The sequence below is a fragment of the Gopherus evgoodei genome, chromosome 5 (genome assembly GCF_007399415.2).
Source record: "Gopherus evgoodei ecotype Sinaloan lineage chromosome 5, rGopEvg1_v1.p, whole genome shotgun sequence".
Taxonomy (NCBI): Eukaryota; Metazoa; Chordata; order Testudines; family Testudinidae; genus Gopherus; species Gopherus evgoodei.
This window is the reverse complement of record NC_044326.1, coordinates 14,090,809-14,110,365: the sequence shown is the minus strand read 5'-3', so window position 1 is coordinate 14,110,365 and position 19,557 is coordinate 14,090,809. Positions and strand designations below refer to the sequence as shown.

General features: G+C 42.7%; 1 protein-coding gene across 1 annotated transcript in view; it reads left to right on the top strand.

Moving 5' to 3' along the window:
* Window positions 1–19,557, top strand: part of RMND5A (required for meiotic nuclear division 5 homolog A) — a 38,100-nt gene that overhangs the window by 9,085 nt on the left and 9,458 nt on the right. The window contains exons 3-5 of the mRNA XM_030563090.1: window positions 9,693–9,827; window positions 10,026–10,126; window positions 18,264–18,430. Of these exons, the coding sequence (XP_030418950.1) occupies window positions 9,693–9,827; window positions 10,026–10,126; window positions 18,264–18,430 (403 nt within the window). The remainder of the gene's footprint in view (window positions 1–9,692; window positions 9,828–10,025; window positions 10,127–18,263; window positions 18,431–19,557) is intronic.

The window sequence follows — 19,557 nt, the reverse complement described above, 5'->3', positions numbered from 1 at the left end:
TTTTCACGATAAAATCTTCCCATCTCTATGGAGGTCGGCCAAGTGGCCGTTTCAGTTCCAGTGGGTACCAGTTGGCGACAGCTGCAGTCCATCAATTGTCAGTGAGCCTCACTATATGTCTGGCCCATCGCATTTTACTATGCCTGCTCTCAACAGCAACGTCCTGCACTCCACTGTGCTGTCTGATCACTCCACTGGGGACTTGATCGAGGATTGAATTTCCCAGAATTCTTCTTTCCATCACCCTCTCTGAGACAGACAGTTGCTGCTCCTCTGTCTTTGTCAGCGCCCATGTTTCATTGCCGTACAACATTGCTGGCAGTACTGTTAAGTTGACGAGGCTGATGCGTGTTGCCTTATTGATTTTTTCCCTTGGAGAACATCCTTGATAGAATTGAATGCACACCAACCTGCTTTCTTTCTTCGCAAGAGTTCCCCTTTCTGATCGTGGCGCATGTTCATTTCTTGGCCCAAATAGACATATTGCCCAATTTCTTCTGTTTGTTCTCCCTTGATTGTTATTTGGGTTTCTGGCAAGGTATCAGACTGCATAAATTTTGTTTTGAAACAGTTAATTTTCAGTCCGACTTGGCTGCTTTTTGTGTTGTGATCTCATAGCATTTTCTGTAGTTTGATAGTATTTTCTGTAATCAACACAATATCATCCATGAATCTGAGATGGTTCAACGTATTATAGTAATATAGCAAGATGCTAACAGGATTAATAGAAATCTTCTAGCTAAGAAACATGTCTTCTTTCTGTCTTATCACTGGTAACAGACGTTTAGACAGCTGTATCCTGTTTTAGGAGACCTGTTAATCTGGAACAGCTTTATCAAGAAAGGCATTTTTGAATGATTTTTTTTTTCTAGTTTGCTTTTACTCACTTCACTGAGGGCTTGGTCCTGTGAGGTGCTGATCACTCTCAGTGAGAATACAGGATGCTGAGCACCCACCGGATCAGGGCTATTAATATGATGCTTTTGTGTACTTAATAAAGAGAGCACAAAAATTAATCATAGTTGAAGCTTTTCTGATGAGACATTCTGATACAAATTCCGACTTCAAGGATTTCTGGGAGCTCCACAAGTTACTGTAGGATAGACTTCAATATCCCTTCGAAAAGGTACCAGAATTCTCTCTCTCAGCAATTGATGCCATTTGTAAACCCTCAAACCACCCTTTCCATGAAACAATATTGTGAAGCATCTCCCGTGGAAGATAAATCTCTGTGTAAGAGCATCTGTAATAAACAAAACAAAACAAAAAATCCCCCAAACCCTTTTTTCAGATTTTCGTTTGTGTTATGATTTAATATTTAGACATGTTTAGATCTCAGATTGTATGTACTGACAGATTTCTTAAACACAGTGACAGACATAGAGTTGGTAGACAGCAGACAATCCTTTTATAAACAAGACCTCTATGAATATGTCTCTTGCCTCTAAAGAGCCAACCCAGCTATACAATATAAGGATTAATCTTTTATCTTTCAAAACCAGGTTTAAACAAGACATCTAATCTATTAAGTTTTAATTTAGTAGAGCAGAGTGCACTAACAATTGCAATACACAGCACACTGCATTATTGGGTGGAATATCTGTGCAACTATTGTGATTTTTTTGGTTTGTTTTCCCTGTATTTAGCTATCATATAGATCTAAAAAAGAATGGATGGCTTAATACCAACAGTGCTAATTCAAGCATCAGTGTGATATTCAAAGCTTAAGGATACATCTGTTCATGATCCTAGCGACTGTATCTAAACCAATTAACTAGAATAAAAGCAATCCATCCTTTTTACTAGCTTGAAACCTGCTATAAATCTGTTTAATCTTGTCTTGAGTTTGAAACTTGTAACTTTCAGTCCTCTTTTGATTTAACAGATGGACTTCATATGAACCATTCTGAATTTGATTAGGTTCTTTTTCTATTTAGTTGCTCTGGTAAAATGGAATAGCACTAAATAATAGCAATGTAATTTAGTTGGACTTGAGTACTGAGTGAAACAATTGGGAAATTGTTTGTAGTAACAAAAAATAAGAGGTATAACCCACCTGACATTTAGGTATTTCATAAAATTAGACATGGTCTTTTGTTTCCAAATAACTGTTTCAGTTATTCACTCGTGTAGTTTCCCAACAGTTTTATTGTCACTTTTCCAAATTAAATTTGCCCAGTATTTAAAAAATGGACAATATAAATAAAAGTTTTATTAAACTGTAGGAACCACATTTTAGAGACTGACAGAAACAAGAAGTGGAAAGACATCAACAAGTTCATCTGGTCTGTGCCCACAGTGGATGCAGGATTGCCAGTAAGGACCCATAGCTGAAAGTTCAGTCCTGTGATATTCTGAGCAACCTCAACTCTCATCAATATCACCGGGAGTTCAGGGCACAAACACTTCTTCCATGTTATTTGGCACTTTGCAAGATCATGTCTTGAAACACAGACTTTCTGTGAGATCTTGTGCAAGTCACTTGAACCAAAAGCTTCAGTCCATACAGCTGGAAAACTGGATAGAAACCAGGAGCTGCATCTGCTGAGAATTTCCCTAGACAAATAAACTACAGAAAATATATTCTAATCCTTCTTGGGCTATTGACAAAATCCATTGTATAAAGTGGAACATAATGATTTCATGGATGGTCAGGTTGAAGAAGGTCTTATGGGGTTCATCTAATCTATCCACCTGCGCTGATTAAGATAATGTTTGCATTTCAAACAAACCTGATTCTGTTTAGTGAAGTATCTATTGGCTTATTAGGGTTCCATAACCAATTTAAATTAAAGTCTCCCCACATAATATACTTAAGTTTTAAAACAAGTCAAAGAAATTAGATATAATTGATCTAGTGTGTGGATCCCTCATGGCTTCCAGACAAATACTAGACAAACTTTTGCTGTCAATAAATAAAATCCTCATTAGGATTTTACTCAAATGAGTCTTTTACTGTCATTCACAAGATGTAGGTTTTGTATTTACAGTAGTCTTCCAGCAGCATCTTCATTTTCATCTTTATTTTTACAGATAGAATAAAACCCCATGACAATGTGATTGGTGTTTTGAAGGTCATCATGTTCTTGTTACACTTGTTCACATCTGATCATATCTTATCTCACATGAATTTGTCATGGGCTTCAAGATTAGAATGAGGCTTCCAATATTTATTGGAACTAATTTTAGTTGAATGTTACATCACAGTGATATCTATTGTTTCAAATCAGCCAGTATTTCCTGCTCAACAAGCTCAGATTTTGATGGAATTTGGTGTGCAATGAATCCATAGTGAGTTCAGATTAGGGAGTTATAGCTATCTGACAGAATAGCCAGATACATGGAGCACTAAGTGGCTTTGAAAAGAGTTGCAAGGTTTATGAACCAGATGTTATTTCAAAACTAAGTGTTGCCTTAACAGTAATTAAAATAGCTAAAAGGTGAGGGAGTTGAGATATGCATGTAGTTACTAACACGGGAGTAAGTAGGCAAATGAGATGAGATAATAGTCTAGGAGTGACTATTCTCATGTTACACTCCCAGACCAGGAATGGTTTTAAAACTAGGGTTTTATTAAACATAATATCTACAACCCCCCAAACAAACACAGCTTGTAAATGTTCAATCTCACTGAAGGAGCAATCCTCCTGGGATCACATCTTGCTTCCCCACCAGGGCCGGCTCCAGGCACCAGCTAAAGAAGCAGGTGCTTGGGGCGGCCAATACCAAGGGGCGGCCCTCCGGCCACTATTGGGGTGGCACGTCTGAGTCTTCAGCGGCAATTCAGTGGCGGGTCCCTCTTGGAGGGAAGGACCTGCCGCCGAATTGCCGCCGAAGAGTGGTGATTTTTTTTTGCCGCTTAGGGCGGCAGAAAACTGGAGCTGGTCCTGTTCCCCACTGTGTTCACTTTAACCTCATCAGCAGAACTCCAAACCCTTAAAGGGAGAGGGCATAGCCTTAATGGGACAGAGTGCAGGTAAATATAAGCTTGGCATTCCATTATGAGTGCTATACTAGTACCTGTAAGCCTCTGACCACATTCGGTATGAACTAAAGGTTCTTCTTTGAGTGATTGTCCATATGGATTCCATTCTTGGTGTGCATGTGCCTGAGGCTAGAGTCTTTTTGCCAGCAATGTCTGTTGGAGCCACACCTGCACCTGAGGTATTCTCCCCTCATGCACACTCCCACCTGAGGGTGTAAAGAGCAGAGTGCACCCAGCTGTCCCTCAGTTCCTTCTTACCACCCGTGCCAGTGAGACAGAACCACTACAATGCCAGCTTGCTTTCTTGTTTCCTATAAACACTGTCCTAATGGTTAATTAGTTAGTGTTGTTAATATAGATCTATTTTACCCATTGGCATAAAATCTCCCCTGCCCCTTTTATCACTTAATAGGCTCGGGACTCCCTTGTACAAGAGCTCTAGCCATCATAGCAGCAGCAAAATCCCCAGCAGTCAAAACTTTCCCTTCTTGGGAGGTGCTGGGCCTCTAAATGATGGTGAGGGGCATATCTCAGAGTGCTGTTCCATCTACCACTCATTTTCCAAGTGGATTCAAATGGCCTGGGAAACCCATCTGTGATTATTTCTTCTTCAGTGCTCCGTGAAGACCTCTTCACACATGGAGAGAAGGACCTAGTGAAGGCTTGTTCCTTTTTGAGGAGCGCTGCGGTGAGCCATGATTCAATCTTGAGCTCCAGGGCAACATCGATTTAGAGACCCCAGTCGTTGACTTCAATACCTTTTGATGACAGCTTTGGAAAGGGGCAGGAAGGAGTGCCTCTCCAGAGTCGAGCCAAAGTGTAGGTCACCCTCCCTGCTGCCTACAAGGTCCAGACAAAAAGTTAGCGTGGGTCGTACTCCCCTCAGACTAAGCACTTGAAGGGCAGCCATTGGTCTGACCAAGGTTTCTTGGGACCAGCTGTTAAATAAATGCTTGTGGTACCCCCTGTACCTGCAGACTGCTATTCCTCTGGCTTCTGGCGCTTTGTCCCTACTGGTACCTAGAACATATATGGTACTGAGTGATTTAGCTGTGAGTCTAGTACTAGAGTCACCTTTGGAGAGATGGAAAGGAGTGCTGGCTATACCATTGGTCACCAAATCCGCTATATTGGAGTGGTACCAACACCATCCCCTATTTGAGTAGAGGGATCATTAGTGACCTTGTACATCTGAAAGTGTTGCCCTACCTCTGTACTCCTGATCCTCTCTGTCACTGCACAGCAGGGACTCATCTCCCACTCACCTCCATGGGGTCACAATGGGAATCCAAGAGGGATTCCAGGAACTGTTCTCCGTAGGAAAAGGCACGAATCTCATAGAGATTTGCATCCTCCTCCATTGGTCCATTACCCATATGCCTATGAACTTTGGTGTTACTGGGTACCATGTGATATGCAACCCAGTTCCTGCAAGTCAGTAGTTAATGGGACACATGGCGTCATGTACCTCTGTGACGCATGTTGCTAGACTTCACCTGTGCTCTATAAAAGAGTGGCTGAAATGGGTGTATTTACCCAACTCAGACCACACAGATGTGATGGTTATGGTCCCACAAGAAGTCCTCTCTCTGGTGGAAAGACCCTCATGTGGTGCAGAACAGAGTACCTTTCTCTGCACCTTTACCTACCAAGTCTGTGGTGACAGATGCCTCCACTCAGGGGTGGGGAACTCACCTCTAAACCATCTTTGTACTCTGGGCCTGTGGTCCCCTCAGGAAACTTCTCTGCACATAAACATCCTAGGGTCACAGTCATCTTTTAGCATGCAGAGCATTTCTGCTTTTTACTCCAGGGATCCATTATCCAAGTGATGATCCCATGGCTATGCGCTGTATCATCAGACCATGAGGAGCCAGGTCTTATCCACTCTGTCAGGAAGTTGTTAAGCTTTGGCGTTGGTGTATTTTTCACCCTATCACACCACTCGCCTTGTGTCTGCCAGGCATTCAGAACTTGCTAGCTGAGCACCTCAGCAGACAGTTCCCTCATAACCGCGACTGGTCAGTCAAGGACCCAGTGCTTACAGAACGTGTTTCACAAGTCGAAATAGACCTATTTGTCACAGACCAGAACAGGACATGCCATGTGTTCTGTTCCAAAGGGGATCTAATCCAGGCTTACTGTTGATGCCTTTCTCACTTCCTGAACACTGGGACTGAGGTATGCCCTCCTCCTCCCCAGCCTATGCCCTCCCCTCCGAGCTGGTGAATCTCTCCACGCGCAGCACCCGATCACTTTATGGTGCTATGCCTAATATAGTGTGGCAGAACAATGGTCATATTTTACAACTGACAGCTTGGATGCTGGCTGGATGATATCCACTGAAAGAAGGTGTTCAGCTGAAGTTCGGAACATTATCCTCCAAAGCAGGAAAGACAGACTTAGGAAAAGGTTTTCTATTTGAGTATCTCAGCGCTGCTGCCTCTCTTGACAACACCCACTACAGCAATACTATTTTTAGCCCTGAAACAATCTTGGCTTTCTATTGGCTTAGTAAGGGTTCATCTAGCAGCAATATCTGCTACTGTCCAGGGTCATACTGAAAGTTCTTACCTCTATAGTGGCTTGATTAATTGAAGGTCTAATTTATGATTTTTCTCCTGGTTCAGGAGCCCTCTCCCATTTGGAATCTCACTATAGTATTATCAAAGTCGATGAGTTCCCCAAGCTTGAGCCCTTAGCGACCTGTTCCCTATACAAGTGGTTCTCAGACAAGGGCCTGGTGTCCCCTAGGGAGCTGTGAGCAGGTTTCAGGGGGTCCTCCGAAGAGGGCCAGCGTTAGACTTGCTGGAACCCAGGGCAGAAAGCCGAAGCCCCACTGCATAGGGCTGAAGCCAAAGCCAGAGCAACTTAGCTTCATGGGGGCCCCTGCGGCATGGGGCCCCAGGGAATTGCCCTGCTTGCTACCACTTAATGCTGGCCCCGGCTTTTATATGCAGAAAACCAGTTGTTGTGACACAGGTGGGCTGTGGAGCTTTTATAGCATGTTGGAGTGGGGTGGGGGGGCTCAGAAAGAAAAAGATTGAGAACCCCTGCCCTATACCACCTACCAATGAAGATTGCGTTTTTTGTAGGCATTACATCAGCTCAAAGGGCAGAAGAGCTTCAGGCCCTCAGGGTGGATCCCCCTTATACAATGTTTCATAAGGTCATGCTCAGGCCTCATCCCATGTTCTTTCCCAAGGTTGTTTCAGAATTCCATGTAAACCAGTTCATTTGTCTCCCAGTTCTCTTCCCCAAGCCTCACTTAACCTTGAGAGAAGCCAATCTTCACACACTTGCAGCAGTAAGAGCACTATGTTTTTACATGGACAGGACACATCTAGACAGTTCGTGACCTCTGCAGAGAGGGTTATAGGTCAGGCAATATCTTCTCAGATTATCTGAGTTAAAGGACATATTACGAATTAGCCAAATTAAATCCACCCAGCCACATTAGAGGGATGCCTTCTTTGGTAGGGCTGTCCCATAGTCATTTAAGTAGGACTCCTACTACCCACCTCCAGGCAAACAGATAACTGTGTATTAGTCACCAAGAGTGGAATTCATGTGGACAATTACTTGAAGAAACAGCAATGACTTCCCTACAGTAACTGTGATTCTCTGAGATGTGTTGTCCACATGGTTTCTATGACTCACCGTCCTTCCCCACTACTATGAAGTCCTACTCCTCATGAATTCTGTATTGGCAAAGGAACTGAAGGATGGTTTGACCTGCCCCACTCTTTATGGCATCTGGTTTGGGATGACATGAGGACATCTAGAGCATAGGCACAACCCTAATAGACATTACAGGATTGGACAGATCTTATCTTGTATGCATGTTCACAAAGAGTGGAATCCACATGGACAAGTTTTCTTGAAGAACCACTGTTACTATAAGGTTCTTTAGCAGAAGCCTGAGCAGAATTGGACCAATCTGAGTGCTTATTTGTAGCTGTGCATTCCTCCCTGATAGACCAAACTCCTGAATGCTTATTAAATATCACAGCTGTAAAGGGTTCCATCTGTCTAGTCAGAATGTGGTTGGGAAATTGTCATCAGGATCAGTGATGGAGATGATCCTCGCATGGTTCACAGGATTGTTTCAGATAGGAGGGTTATTATTATTAAGCTCTAAGGTGCTCAGGGCTGCTCAAAACAAACAAACAAACAAACAAACAGTCTGTACCTCACGGAATTTACAAAGTAAGGCACCTAAGACAAAACTCTTGTTAAACGTGAGATAACTTATGAATGGTCATAGCTTTTATATTTTTAATATTGAGCTTTCTGTATCACTCCATGTCTCCCCTCTTACAATAAGGTGGAGAAGACCGTTGATTGACTTAGGGCTAGTGTTTTTGTTCCTCACTAATGATTGTGTCTATAAGATCGGAAGGAGATGATTGAGGCCTTATGCACTGAGTGAAGGAGTATCAGAGGGTAGCCGTGTTAGTCTGGATCTGTAAAAGCAGCAAAGAATCCTGTGGCACCTTATAGACTAACAGACGTTTTGGAGCATGAGCTTTCGTGGGTGAATACCCACTTCCTCAGATGCATGCATGAGTGAAGGAGGTTGTTCCATATGTAGGGGGCAGCAGGGAAAAAGGCATGAAGATGAGATTTGGTGCAGGAAATAAAGGGAACAGTGAAGCTGGCATAGATTCATAGACTTTAAGGCCAGAAGGGACCATCATGATCATCTAGTCTGACCTGCACATCACAGGTCACAGAACCTGATCCACTCCCTCCAGCAATAGGTCCATAACCTCTGCTGAGTTACTGAAATCCTCAAATCTTGGTTTAAAGACTTCAAGTTACAGAGTATCCCCCGTTTACTCTAGTTCAAACCAGTAAGCGAGCTGTGCTCGATGCTGCAGAGGAAGGCAAAAAACTCCAACGGTCTCTGCCAATCTGACCTGGAGGAAAATTCCTTCCTGACTCCAAATATAGAGATCAGTTAGGCCCTGGGCATTTTTGGCAAGTGAAGGGGAGCTGTAGTTGAAAGCAAGGATGAGTAGTTTAAATTGGGTAGAATAAGCATGTGAAGTTCCCACTTTAAACAGAGTATCTGCCCAGTGTTTATAGTCCAAATGTACCCCTTTTCTGTGGTTTGCCTTCATTGTTAACTAAAACAACAAAGCGTATCTCAGCCTCAGGTTAAGCTTTCCCTGCAGGACAGCTTCTGTACTCTTAATTTCCTCTACCAAGAGAGATACTATAGTCTTCCTGATATCTCAGTTGGAGCTAATGATCCACCTATTAACATAACTCAGTAGCGCCTTTATGCAAGGTTCTAGCACTTGACAACTTGACCAGGGTTCTAGAGTTTCCCAAATAGATAGAGGGGAGACAGTGGAGGGATAGATTAGAAGATACGGAAAACTCTTCTCTGCTGTCACTTCTCTGCGAGGACATATCATGGACTGGAAATCCTTTTATTAATTAACTAGACTTGTAATTTGCTAGCATATTTCCTTGTATTGGATAAATTTTAGATTCCAAGCAAGCAAGCCAAGGATTTCTTCTTACAGCACACAGAAAATAACGAAGTATGTTTCTCTTAAAATGGGAGGTAATTGAGGGCAGCTGAGTAATAAGCAAAAAGCATGAGAGTGTAGACATGGGTGTCTCTGCCTAATTAAAGAATAATTACATGGAGTTAATTATTCCAGCCTATTAAATGTTAATTTGTACGTTTCAGAATTTTGACTCCGACATCAGCAGCGTGGGGATAGATGGATGCTGGCAAGCTGACAGCCAGCGAATTCTCAATGAGGTGATGGTAGAACATTTTTTCCGACAAGGAATGCTGGATGTCGCTGAGGAGCTCTGTCAGGTAACCATAGCTCAGGATGTTTAATGTTACCAATAAGTAGAAATTATACCCCAGACAAGCATCTTTAATTTTGTTAGCTGAAACGCTCAACTGGAGTATTAATATTAAAGTGTAAATAATTTCAAAAATGAGATACTACTTTGTAGACTTTTTCTGGCCATTTTTCTGGTAACTAAAAGGTGTGACTTTGTTTTTCAGGAATCTGGTCTTTCTATAGACCAAAGTCAAAAAGAACCATTTGTGGAGTTAAATCGAATATTGGAAGCATTAAAAGTTAGAGTTTTGAGACCCGCATTAGAGTGAGTTTCTCAGTTTTCTTTATTTGAATACTTTAAGTGAAAATCCAAAGGGTGGTAGAAATCTTGGCATTGACATCAATACACTTTAAGGAGAGCGTCATAGTTTATAGAAGGTTTAGATGTTATTCTGTGGTCCTTTCCCTCACAGCTAATGCTGACCTTCCAGGTTCTTTCTGCTGGTCGAATGCTTAATTTGAACTACACATGGTATAATCCTGTTACTAACTTAAGCTTGCAGGAAAAACTGTCAGTTACAGAAACAGCTGTATGTCTTAAAAAATGAAATGTTACCTAGACTACAATGAAACACTGTCACTTACTTAAAAAGGGTCTAAAAGTAGAGAGTGCCAAGTACCTTGGGGCTGTGCACCTCCTGTTCCTATTGACTTTAATGGGGGCTGAAGGTGCTCAGGGCCCTGCAGGATCATGTTCAAAGCTATTCATTTTGTCAGTTTTGCCAATCAAACTCAGATCAGAGAGATCACAAGAGAAGTGAAAAGCAGGGCGATGGAGGAGCAGATGGTTTGAAGGATAGGTGCTTTTCATGGGCTGGTGGTGATAAGCGAGTGGTGATTTAGCTTCACACTAGCGTTTTGCTTTTTCCTCAGGCAGGTAGAGTCCCTGGTTCACTTGAGGTCAGCTTGGAAGATGGATTGCAGGTGAAGTCCTGCTATTAGACAAAGTTATCCTTTCTCCCAGTGGCAAGAGCCAGTGGAGAATGGTATCTGATGCGCAAGCAAAGACCATCTAGCATATGTTGTTGAACTTCAGGCTATGATATATCTTGGATTTAGTAGGCTTTTCCTCCATTAGACCTATAAGGGGAAGTGGAAGATAAAGAAAAAAGGCAAGATGATGAAAAATCCCCTCTTGTGGATTACACTGTGTTTTCTGCCTTTCCAGACCCTGGATAACTGAGTAGGATGTGCTCTACAACCTGCAGTAAAGCATGCAGCCTTGAAAGAGATTTTGACACTTGAGTCCAGTTCCCAGTGTGCATCAAATTCTATGTAACTTAACTTTAGCTTCTCTCTCATATAAATAAAACTAGACAAATTAAAGAAAGTGTTGTTAAAATACATCTTTGGTAGCCTATGATATTTATTCTGTATTACTAGAAACAGTAGAGCAAAGGAAACAGAAATTCTTTACATTTTATTGCATATGATCATCGTGCATTTAGGACAGTGTTTCCCAAACTTGGGATGCTGCTTGTTCAGGGAAAGCCTCTGGCGGGCCGGGCTGGTTTGTGTACCTGCCACGTCTCCAGGTCTGGCCGATCACAGCTCCCACTGGCAGGGCTGCCGGGGGTGGAGGGAGGAAATGGGGCAATTTGTCCTGGGCCCCACAGGGGCCACCCAGAGAATATAGTATTCTATAGTATTGCAACTTTTTTTTGTGGAAGGAGCCCCCGAAATTGCTTTGCCCCAGGCCTCCTGAATCCTCTGGGCGGCCCTGCCCACTGGCCTGGAGCAGTGAACTGTGACCAGTGGGAGCCACGATCGGCCGGACCTGCGGAGGTGGCAGGTACACAAACCAGCCCGGCCTGCCAGGGGCTTTCCCTACACAAGTGGCATCCCAAGTTTGGGAAACACTGATTTAGGATGTCCATATTTCTTCATTGTTCAGTGAAGTAATTTTCCTATGGGCAAAGCCATTTTTCCCTTGATACTTGTGTTCACTCGTAACTACTAATCTTATAGTCTGACCAGGAGTGGCGCCAGGGTTTGTGACACCCTAGGCGGACGGCCATTTCGCTGCCCCCCGCGGGTCCAGTGGACCTACCGCAGTCATGCCGGCGGACGGTCCGCTGCTGGAAAGGTTCCGGTGAAGCTGCCGCAGTGATGCTGGCTGCCAGTCTGCTGGTCTAAAGGCTCTGGTGGACCTGCTGCAGGCATGACTGCGGTAGGTCCACCGGAGCCTTTAGACCAGCGCACCGTCCACCGAAATGACTGCGGCAGCTCCACCGGAGCCTTTCCAGCAGCGGACCCACTGCCGGCATGACTGCGGTAGGTCCACTGGACCCGCATGCCGCCCCCCCAGCAAAATAGCGCCCCCCAAAAATTCTGGCGCCCTAGGCCATTGCCTACGTCGCCTAAATGGTAGCGCCGGCCCTGAGTCTGACCTTGAAAATCTATGATCATGAAATTGGCGTCAAAGTTAAATGCACTGACGCTGTGATGTTTAAGCCATTACTCCACATACACCAAGTACTGAAGTCTTTCTGTAGAACATGAGGAGGGCAGCATAAATAATTACTCATTGAATATGCTAAGATGAATGGAATGTTGAGCTGGTTCAGTGCCGCTGAACTAGATAATTACAGGGCATGAATAATCTAACGATGACCTGGATATACCAATTGAAACGGCATCACCTGCCATTTACATACACCTATTTCTTGTAGTTATAATAGTAGCACAACCTTAGTGAAGGTCATTACCTGGAGATTGACTGCTGATTGCTATTAATGACTGTCACCTGCACCTCGGGGGCAGCAAGTCCTCTTGCCTCCAGCTAGCCACACATTTCCAGGAAATACCCTGTACCTCATTCATTGCTACTTGTTTATTTCTGGTAACTCCCACAATGTGCTAAGCACTGCCAAACAGGAGGGAAGGCATGGTCTTTTCTCCAAGGATTTCGTATTCCAAAGACAGGGGGTTGGAAGAAAGTAGTGCAGCTTATAAGGTGGTGGTTAATCACGTCTTGATTATAAAAAGTTATGTGAACAGTGTTTTGAACGAATAAAGAGGTACTATAAGCGATTCCCAATTACTCCTCACACTTGAGATTAGTGAGCTAGTTTCCCATGGGTCCCGCAGCAGAAATGGAGCTTCAGGAGGGAGCTGAGTTTGGAAAGGGTAGAGGCCTGGAGGGTGAGCTCAGGAAGGTTCGATCCATGCATGGGGACAGCATAGAAGGAGGCCTGGCAATGTTTGTATGAGAAGCCAACAAACAGGCAGACAAGGCTGTCAACATTAAATGTAGCTTTAAAAGAAATGTTTAAATGGCAGGCCCAAGTACTTGGCTGACCTGCTCCCAGGACTGTGCTGCTGCTGTCGATGGAGCATAAAGGTGGAAACAGGCAAAGAACTGTTAATTACCGCACCATTAGTCAGGCAGAGGAAGATCCAGTGTTTGGTTAGTTACACAACTGCTCAAATCCCCCCCACTTCCCCCCGAAAACAAACATGAAAAAACAACCACCTAAAGATAATTGCTGGCCATTGCTTTTTTTTTTAAATAAAGCCACTTTTTTAAAAGGGACACTCAATTAAAGTTCCTGTGCCCAGACAGAGTGATGGAAGTTTATGAAATAGAGAGATCTATCGGTGTTACTGATTACCCTTTAGATTATTAAATATAAAAGCTATAAAACTTTAAAATTCTAAGATTAGTAATACCTGGGCTAACCTTTATATTTAGTTGACTTTTTTTTTACCAATTTATGCTGTTTATTTACTTTTTCTGCATTTCACTCAGCTTGAGCAGGTAGCCTACTCAGCCCTGATCCTACATTCTAATCCCTGAGATTCCTGCACTTGTGTAGAACCCCACTGACTTCAAAAGAGCTCTGCATAGCCAAAGAGGTTTGCTCGTTCAGTCTGATTGCTGGGTTGAGGCCTTGTGTCCTTTCCATATGGATCCCTGTGCCTCTGTGGAGCCCCATTGATTTCAGTGGGTCTCTGTGCGGGTGTAGGGGTTCACTTCTGCAGAACAGCTTTCAGGATCTAGGCTTTCAATTGTAACTTCTTCAGGGAATGGATTTGTCTTCCTATGTATCTGTACTGCCCTGTGCACAGCAGAGTCCTGATATTGTTGGGGGTCTCTGAGCACTACAGCAATATAAAAATTAAGTGAGAATGAAGCTCAGCTTTGAAGGTTGTTTTTAATTATGTATTGTATAGAAATAAATGTTCAGCTAGATTTGAATCACAAAAGTGAATATGTAGAAAAGCAAGTATTGTTCTGAAAGAAGTATCAGCTTTCTTCGGGAGGGCAAACAGTGCAGTGACTAATACTTCATTTCAGAGCTTGATAGCATATATGGGGGTTGAAACTGAACGTAGTTAACAAAGGAGTGTCACTTGTTGCTTTAGCAGGAATCTTTTTAATAAGAACAGAATGTCCTGGGCTGCTGTCTTTGATTGTGACATTAGTCAAAATGATCTGGACAAACTGGAGAAATGGTCTGAAGTAAATAGGTTGAAATTTAACAAAGACAAATGCAAAGTACTCCACTTATGAAGGAACAGTCAGTTGCATGTGTGCTAAATGGGAAATGAGTGCCTAGGAAGAAATTCTGCAGATCTGGGGGTAATAGTGGATCACAAGCTAAATCTGAATCAACAGTGTAACACTGTTACAAAAAAATGAATCATCATTCAGGCATGTATTAGCAAGGGAATTGTAAGCAAGACATGAGAAGTAATTCTTCTGCTCTATTGCACACTGATTAGGCGTCAACTGGAGTATTGGGTCCAATTCTGAGTGCCACGTTTCAGGAAAGATGTGTACAAATTGGAGAAGGACTAGAGAAGAGCAACGAAAATGATTAAAGGTCTAGAAAACATGACCTATGGGAGAAGATTGAAAAAAATTGGGTCTGTTTAGTCTGGAGAAGAGAAGAAGAGTGAGTGAGAGGGAACAAAAGAGTTTTCAGTTACACAAAAGGTGGTTCTAAGGAGGAGGGACATAAATTGTTCTCGTTAACCTCTGAGGATAGGACAAGAATCAATGGGCTTAAACTGAAGCAAGGGCAGTTTAGGTTGGACATTAGGAGAAACCAGGACCGGCTTTAGGCTGATTCCCCGATTCCCATAAATTGGGCCCCACGCGTCAGAAGGGGAAGAGGGACCCCGCAAGGTAAGGTAAGGCCCCAGAAGACAACTGTTGCCGAGGAAGGACCCTCCACCGAAGTGCCGCCCAAAACAGCGACAACCGATTTGAGCTGCCACCGAATTGCCGCCGCTATCTTCGGCAGCAGCTCAATTGCTGCCACTGTCTTTGGCGGCATTTTGGCTGCAGTTCTTTTGAATTGGGCCCCTCATGTCCTAAAGCCGGCCCTGGGAAAAACTTCCTTTCAGGGTGGTTAAGCACTGGAATAAATTGCCTAGAGAGGCTGTGGAATCTCTTTCATTGGAGATTTTTAAGAGCAGGTTAGACAAACACCTGTCAGGGATGGTCTGGATAATACTCAGTCTTGCCATGAGTGCAGGGGACTGGACTAGATAACTTATCAGTATCCTTCCAGTCCTACGAATCTGTGATTCTAGTTGCAGTGTTTGCTGAGCACGCTTTCCTACTTATGAGCCACTTAATCACTCTGGATGACATTTGATGGCCCTTATTTCCTAGTAAGGGTCTGAGCTTCAGTGACAATAGTCAGCTGACCAGGACTGTACCATGGACAATATTTTCATGATACTAGGTTCCTGGTTGAGAAGCTCTATTGATACCTTTTTCAGTGACGTTAGCCACTTAGTGGAGATACAATGCTGACAGACTTGGTTGGGTTGAACCGTCTGAGACTTAAACTGCACTGCTGAAATTCAAGCATCTAAGTTTACTGATTGTCAGGGATCCTAGTTTTCCATGAATAACCCCCCCCCCCCAATTTACCGACTTAAAAACAAAAACAAAAACAAAAATCCGCATTTTTCTGTGATTACAATGAAATGTTGAACTTTAGTTTCCCTAACCACAGTATAGATAGGTATCAACTGAACACAGTATTGCAGGAGGGATAGCTCAGTGGTTTTAACATTGGTCTGCTAAACCTAGGGTTATGAGTTCAATCCTTTAGAGGGCCATTTAGGGATCTGGGGCAAAAATCTGTCTGGGGATTGGTCCTGCTTTGAGCAGGAGGAGATGACCTCCTGAGGTCCCTTCCAACTCTGGTATTCTGTGATTCTCTGTTTTATTGATATATTTACAATATTTAAGCAAGTTCAAAGCCTACCAGTGTCATCAAGCACTGTAATAAAATTAATAGAATTGTAATTTGTATTTCTTACATATACTAATACTTCTGTCTCTATTCCATACAGTAGAACGTCATTTATTTGAGTCTCCCTTATCCGACTCTCCATATTACCTGAACCACCAGTCTCCTGGGGCTGACGGTGGTGGGGCTCAGGCTGTCAGCCCGGGGTGGCTGGGGCTCTAGTTGTCAGCCCTGCTGACTGGGGTTGACCACTTAAGCTCTTGCCACCCAGGGCTGATCGCCCGAGCCTCCCTGCTGCCAACTTAAAATCAGGGATAGAAAGCTTTCTGCCAATTCTCCTGATTATCCAAATTTTTGATTATCCAATCTGGCCTAGTTCCAGTTAGATCAGAATAATGGAGTTCCACTGTGTTTTTATTTTTTCACAAAATGGAAAAACTAAAGATTCTCTGTAAAAATGCAAATTCTGCATTTTTCCATGGCAAACGGATTTCTAGGCTCCCTGCTGATTATGAAGGTTATATTTTCCACCGGACATAGTTAAAAGTTCAAGTCAACAGTTCTGGTTTCAAGCCCACAATGCTTAAGTCAGGATTGTGACTCTTTCATTGCAATAAAATGGAAGTATACATTTGCTTGGTTGGAGATGTAAGACCTGCCTACCCGGGTGATTTTCACTAAGCGACTGAAGTGTTTTTGATATGGTAGAGTGGTAGGGTGATATATTTCCTTGCTTTTTTGGATTGTTAATTTCACCTGGACCCAATCCAGCTCTTCCTTGTAAAAGACATTATTGACTACATCACTTCCTTGCTGAGAGGTGGAAAGCTGCTCTTCTAGCTTAATAGTACTCCAGATAAGAAGCAGGTATCCACTAATAACAAACAGGTGTGACTGATCTTACTAGAATTTGGGCTTTATCAAAAGGCTTCTTAAAGGAACAAGATCAGATTGGTTTAGGTCTAGCCGTGTTTAAAACGTCAAAACGAGGTTCCATAAAACCTAAACAATATGAATGTTTCCATGAACTCTTTAGAATGTTCCATTGCAGTTTATTTGGTTTCTATGTAAACATTTTGCTGTGATATTTGCAACTCAAAACACTGCAGTGTTGTGATAGTGCATGGCAGGAGGAAAGGGAGATTAGCGAGGCTATTTTTATTGTTCAAGCTGAAGATAACACAGAAAATACAGTAACAGCATAATCAGTACAAAGTTCAGTTATTAAAACAAAGATTTTTTTTAAAATGTCAAGTGTTAGTAAGATCTGTCGTAAAGAGCTCCCGGGGAGACTGCTCCGGTGCACATCTATAATGTGGTGATTCCATAGATGACACCTGGAGAGTGGAGAGGGGCATCATGTTCTTACAGGTTGAGTCTTTGGATGGTATCTAAAATAGAGGTCCTGACAATTTGTGGCTATTAAAGATTCTGTAGCAACACAATATGGGTATTAATCTCAGGGTCTTGGCCAAATTCCAGCTCTATATTCTGCTTAATTATACTCCTCCTACAGTTTTAGCTTGATATATGGTGTGTACTTCCTGTCCTGGGTTGTTGGGTAGTGTTACTGTGTGCATTTAAATGGGGCTATGTTATTCAGCCCCAAAAGTGGCGGCATTTAAGTGGTAGATTAAGTGACCCCTTTGTATTTATATGTATTCCTTGTCTGAGCTGTGAGGCTTAAGTATTTGTAAAATGTTTTGAGATCCTCTGAGCACTGAGTATTACAATGGAAGTGCAGGATATTCCTTCTTGGGTGCTGGCTGGTGAGTCTTGCTCACATGCTCAGGGTTTAGCTGATCGCCATATTTGGGGTTGGGAAGGAATTTTCCTCCAGGGCGGATTGGCAGGGGCCCTGGAGGTTTTTTGCCTTCCCCTGCAGCGTGGGGCATGGGTCACTTGCTGGTGGATTCTCTGCAGCTTGAGGTCTTCAAACCAATTTTGAGGATTTCAATAACTCAGTCCTGGGTTAGGGGTTGTTATAAAAGTGGATGGGTAGGGTTCTGTGGCCTGCCTTGTGCAGGAGGTCAGACTAGATGATCATATTGGTCCCTTCTGACCTATGAGTCTATGAGATATGGAGCCATATTCTTACTGAGATGCTCCTTGAAATGAAAGTTATAATTGTAACAATTCTGTACCATTGTAGGCTGAAACTGATTTTTTTTTCCCAATTTCCCTTAGGTGGGCAGTATCTAATCGAGAAATGCTTATGGCCCAGAATAGTTCCTTGGAATTTAAACTACATAGGCTATATTTCATTAGTTTATTGATGGGTGGAACAGCAAATCAGAGAGAGGCATTGCAATATGCTAAAAACTTTCAGCCGTTTGCTCTAAACCATCAGAAAGGTGAGTGAGTTTTAGTTATTTTTAAATTTGTAACACATTCAGTACTTGGCATTCTGTTTGAGTTGCATTTGTATTCTGTTGCTGTTTCGTCAAGTCCCTTATTTACTTTTCCAGGGGAAGATGTGGAGGCCTTTTCTTAATATAAGAATATATTCAAGAGCAAGTTGTGATGCCACAACGAACTCTTAACTGTTAATAAACACAAGGAATAATGTGCTAAGAGCAGCTTTACACAGGTGATAGAGCATTGAATAAGTGAAGGGCAGGTTGAGTTAAGTATTCATCTCTCCAGAAACCCCAACGTGGAATTACAACCATAAAATAGTTTTAAGCACACTAACTGGAAAGTGAGAGGGTGGGAATCATGGGTTAGTGAGACTGGCTGTATCTTCCTTCATCTGAAGTATCAATCTGTCTTTCTATTCACACTTCCTACATCCTAGTTTAAAGCTTGTATAATCTTTATAGACTACAACTAGTAGAATGCGATATTGATCAGGCTTGACACTGACATTCTGTCCACTGCTGGGGAAGGATTGGGAAGAGAAACAACTTTAAAATATTATTCAGTTGACTTTTTTAAAGCCACTCACCTGATATTTTGCTTTTTTCTCTTCCACTCTTTTTTATCCCTCTCGTCTCTCCCACCCACTTGCATTCCCACTCCTCTGATTCATCCTTGCTTTGCAGCATCTCTCACAGGTAGCTAGCTTTTTCCAACAAGCTAACACAGAACCTTTCATTTGCCCATCTTCTTAATAGTTTTGAAACTTGTCACCGCATCTTGAAATGTACATTTTCTTCCCCCCCCACCCCCCCATGTTCAGGAATACTGTCCCGGCATCCTGGTAGCTTGAATTATTTTTATCTTTTAAAGGTGACAATCAAATATATTCAAATATGGTTATAATGTTGTTGAGCTTTTTTTTAGGTCTCCTCTAATATAGGTACATTAGCCGGGTAAAGTATACAAAAACACACACACCTACTGTTTGGGCAGATGTCTGGTATTCCAGCTGTATGTGACAATATAAACGTTTTTTTTGTCGTGAGATGCAGGTAACTTGATATCTCGAGAAGCTGGGAAGCCATGAGTGAGTTAAACGTGCCATCCCAAATGAGAGCCA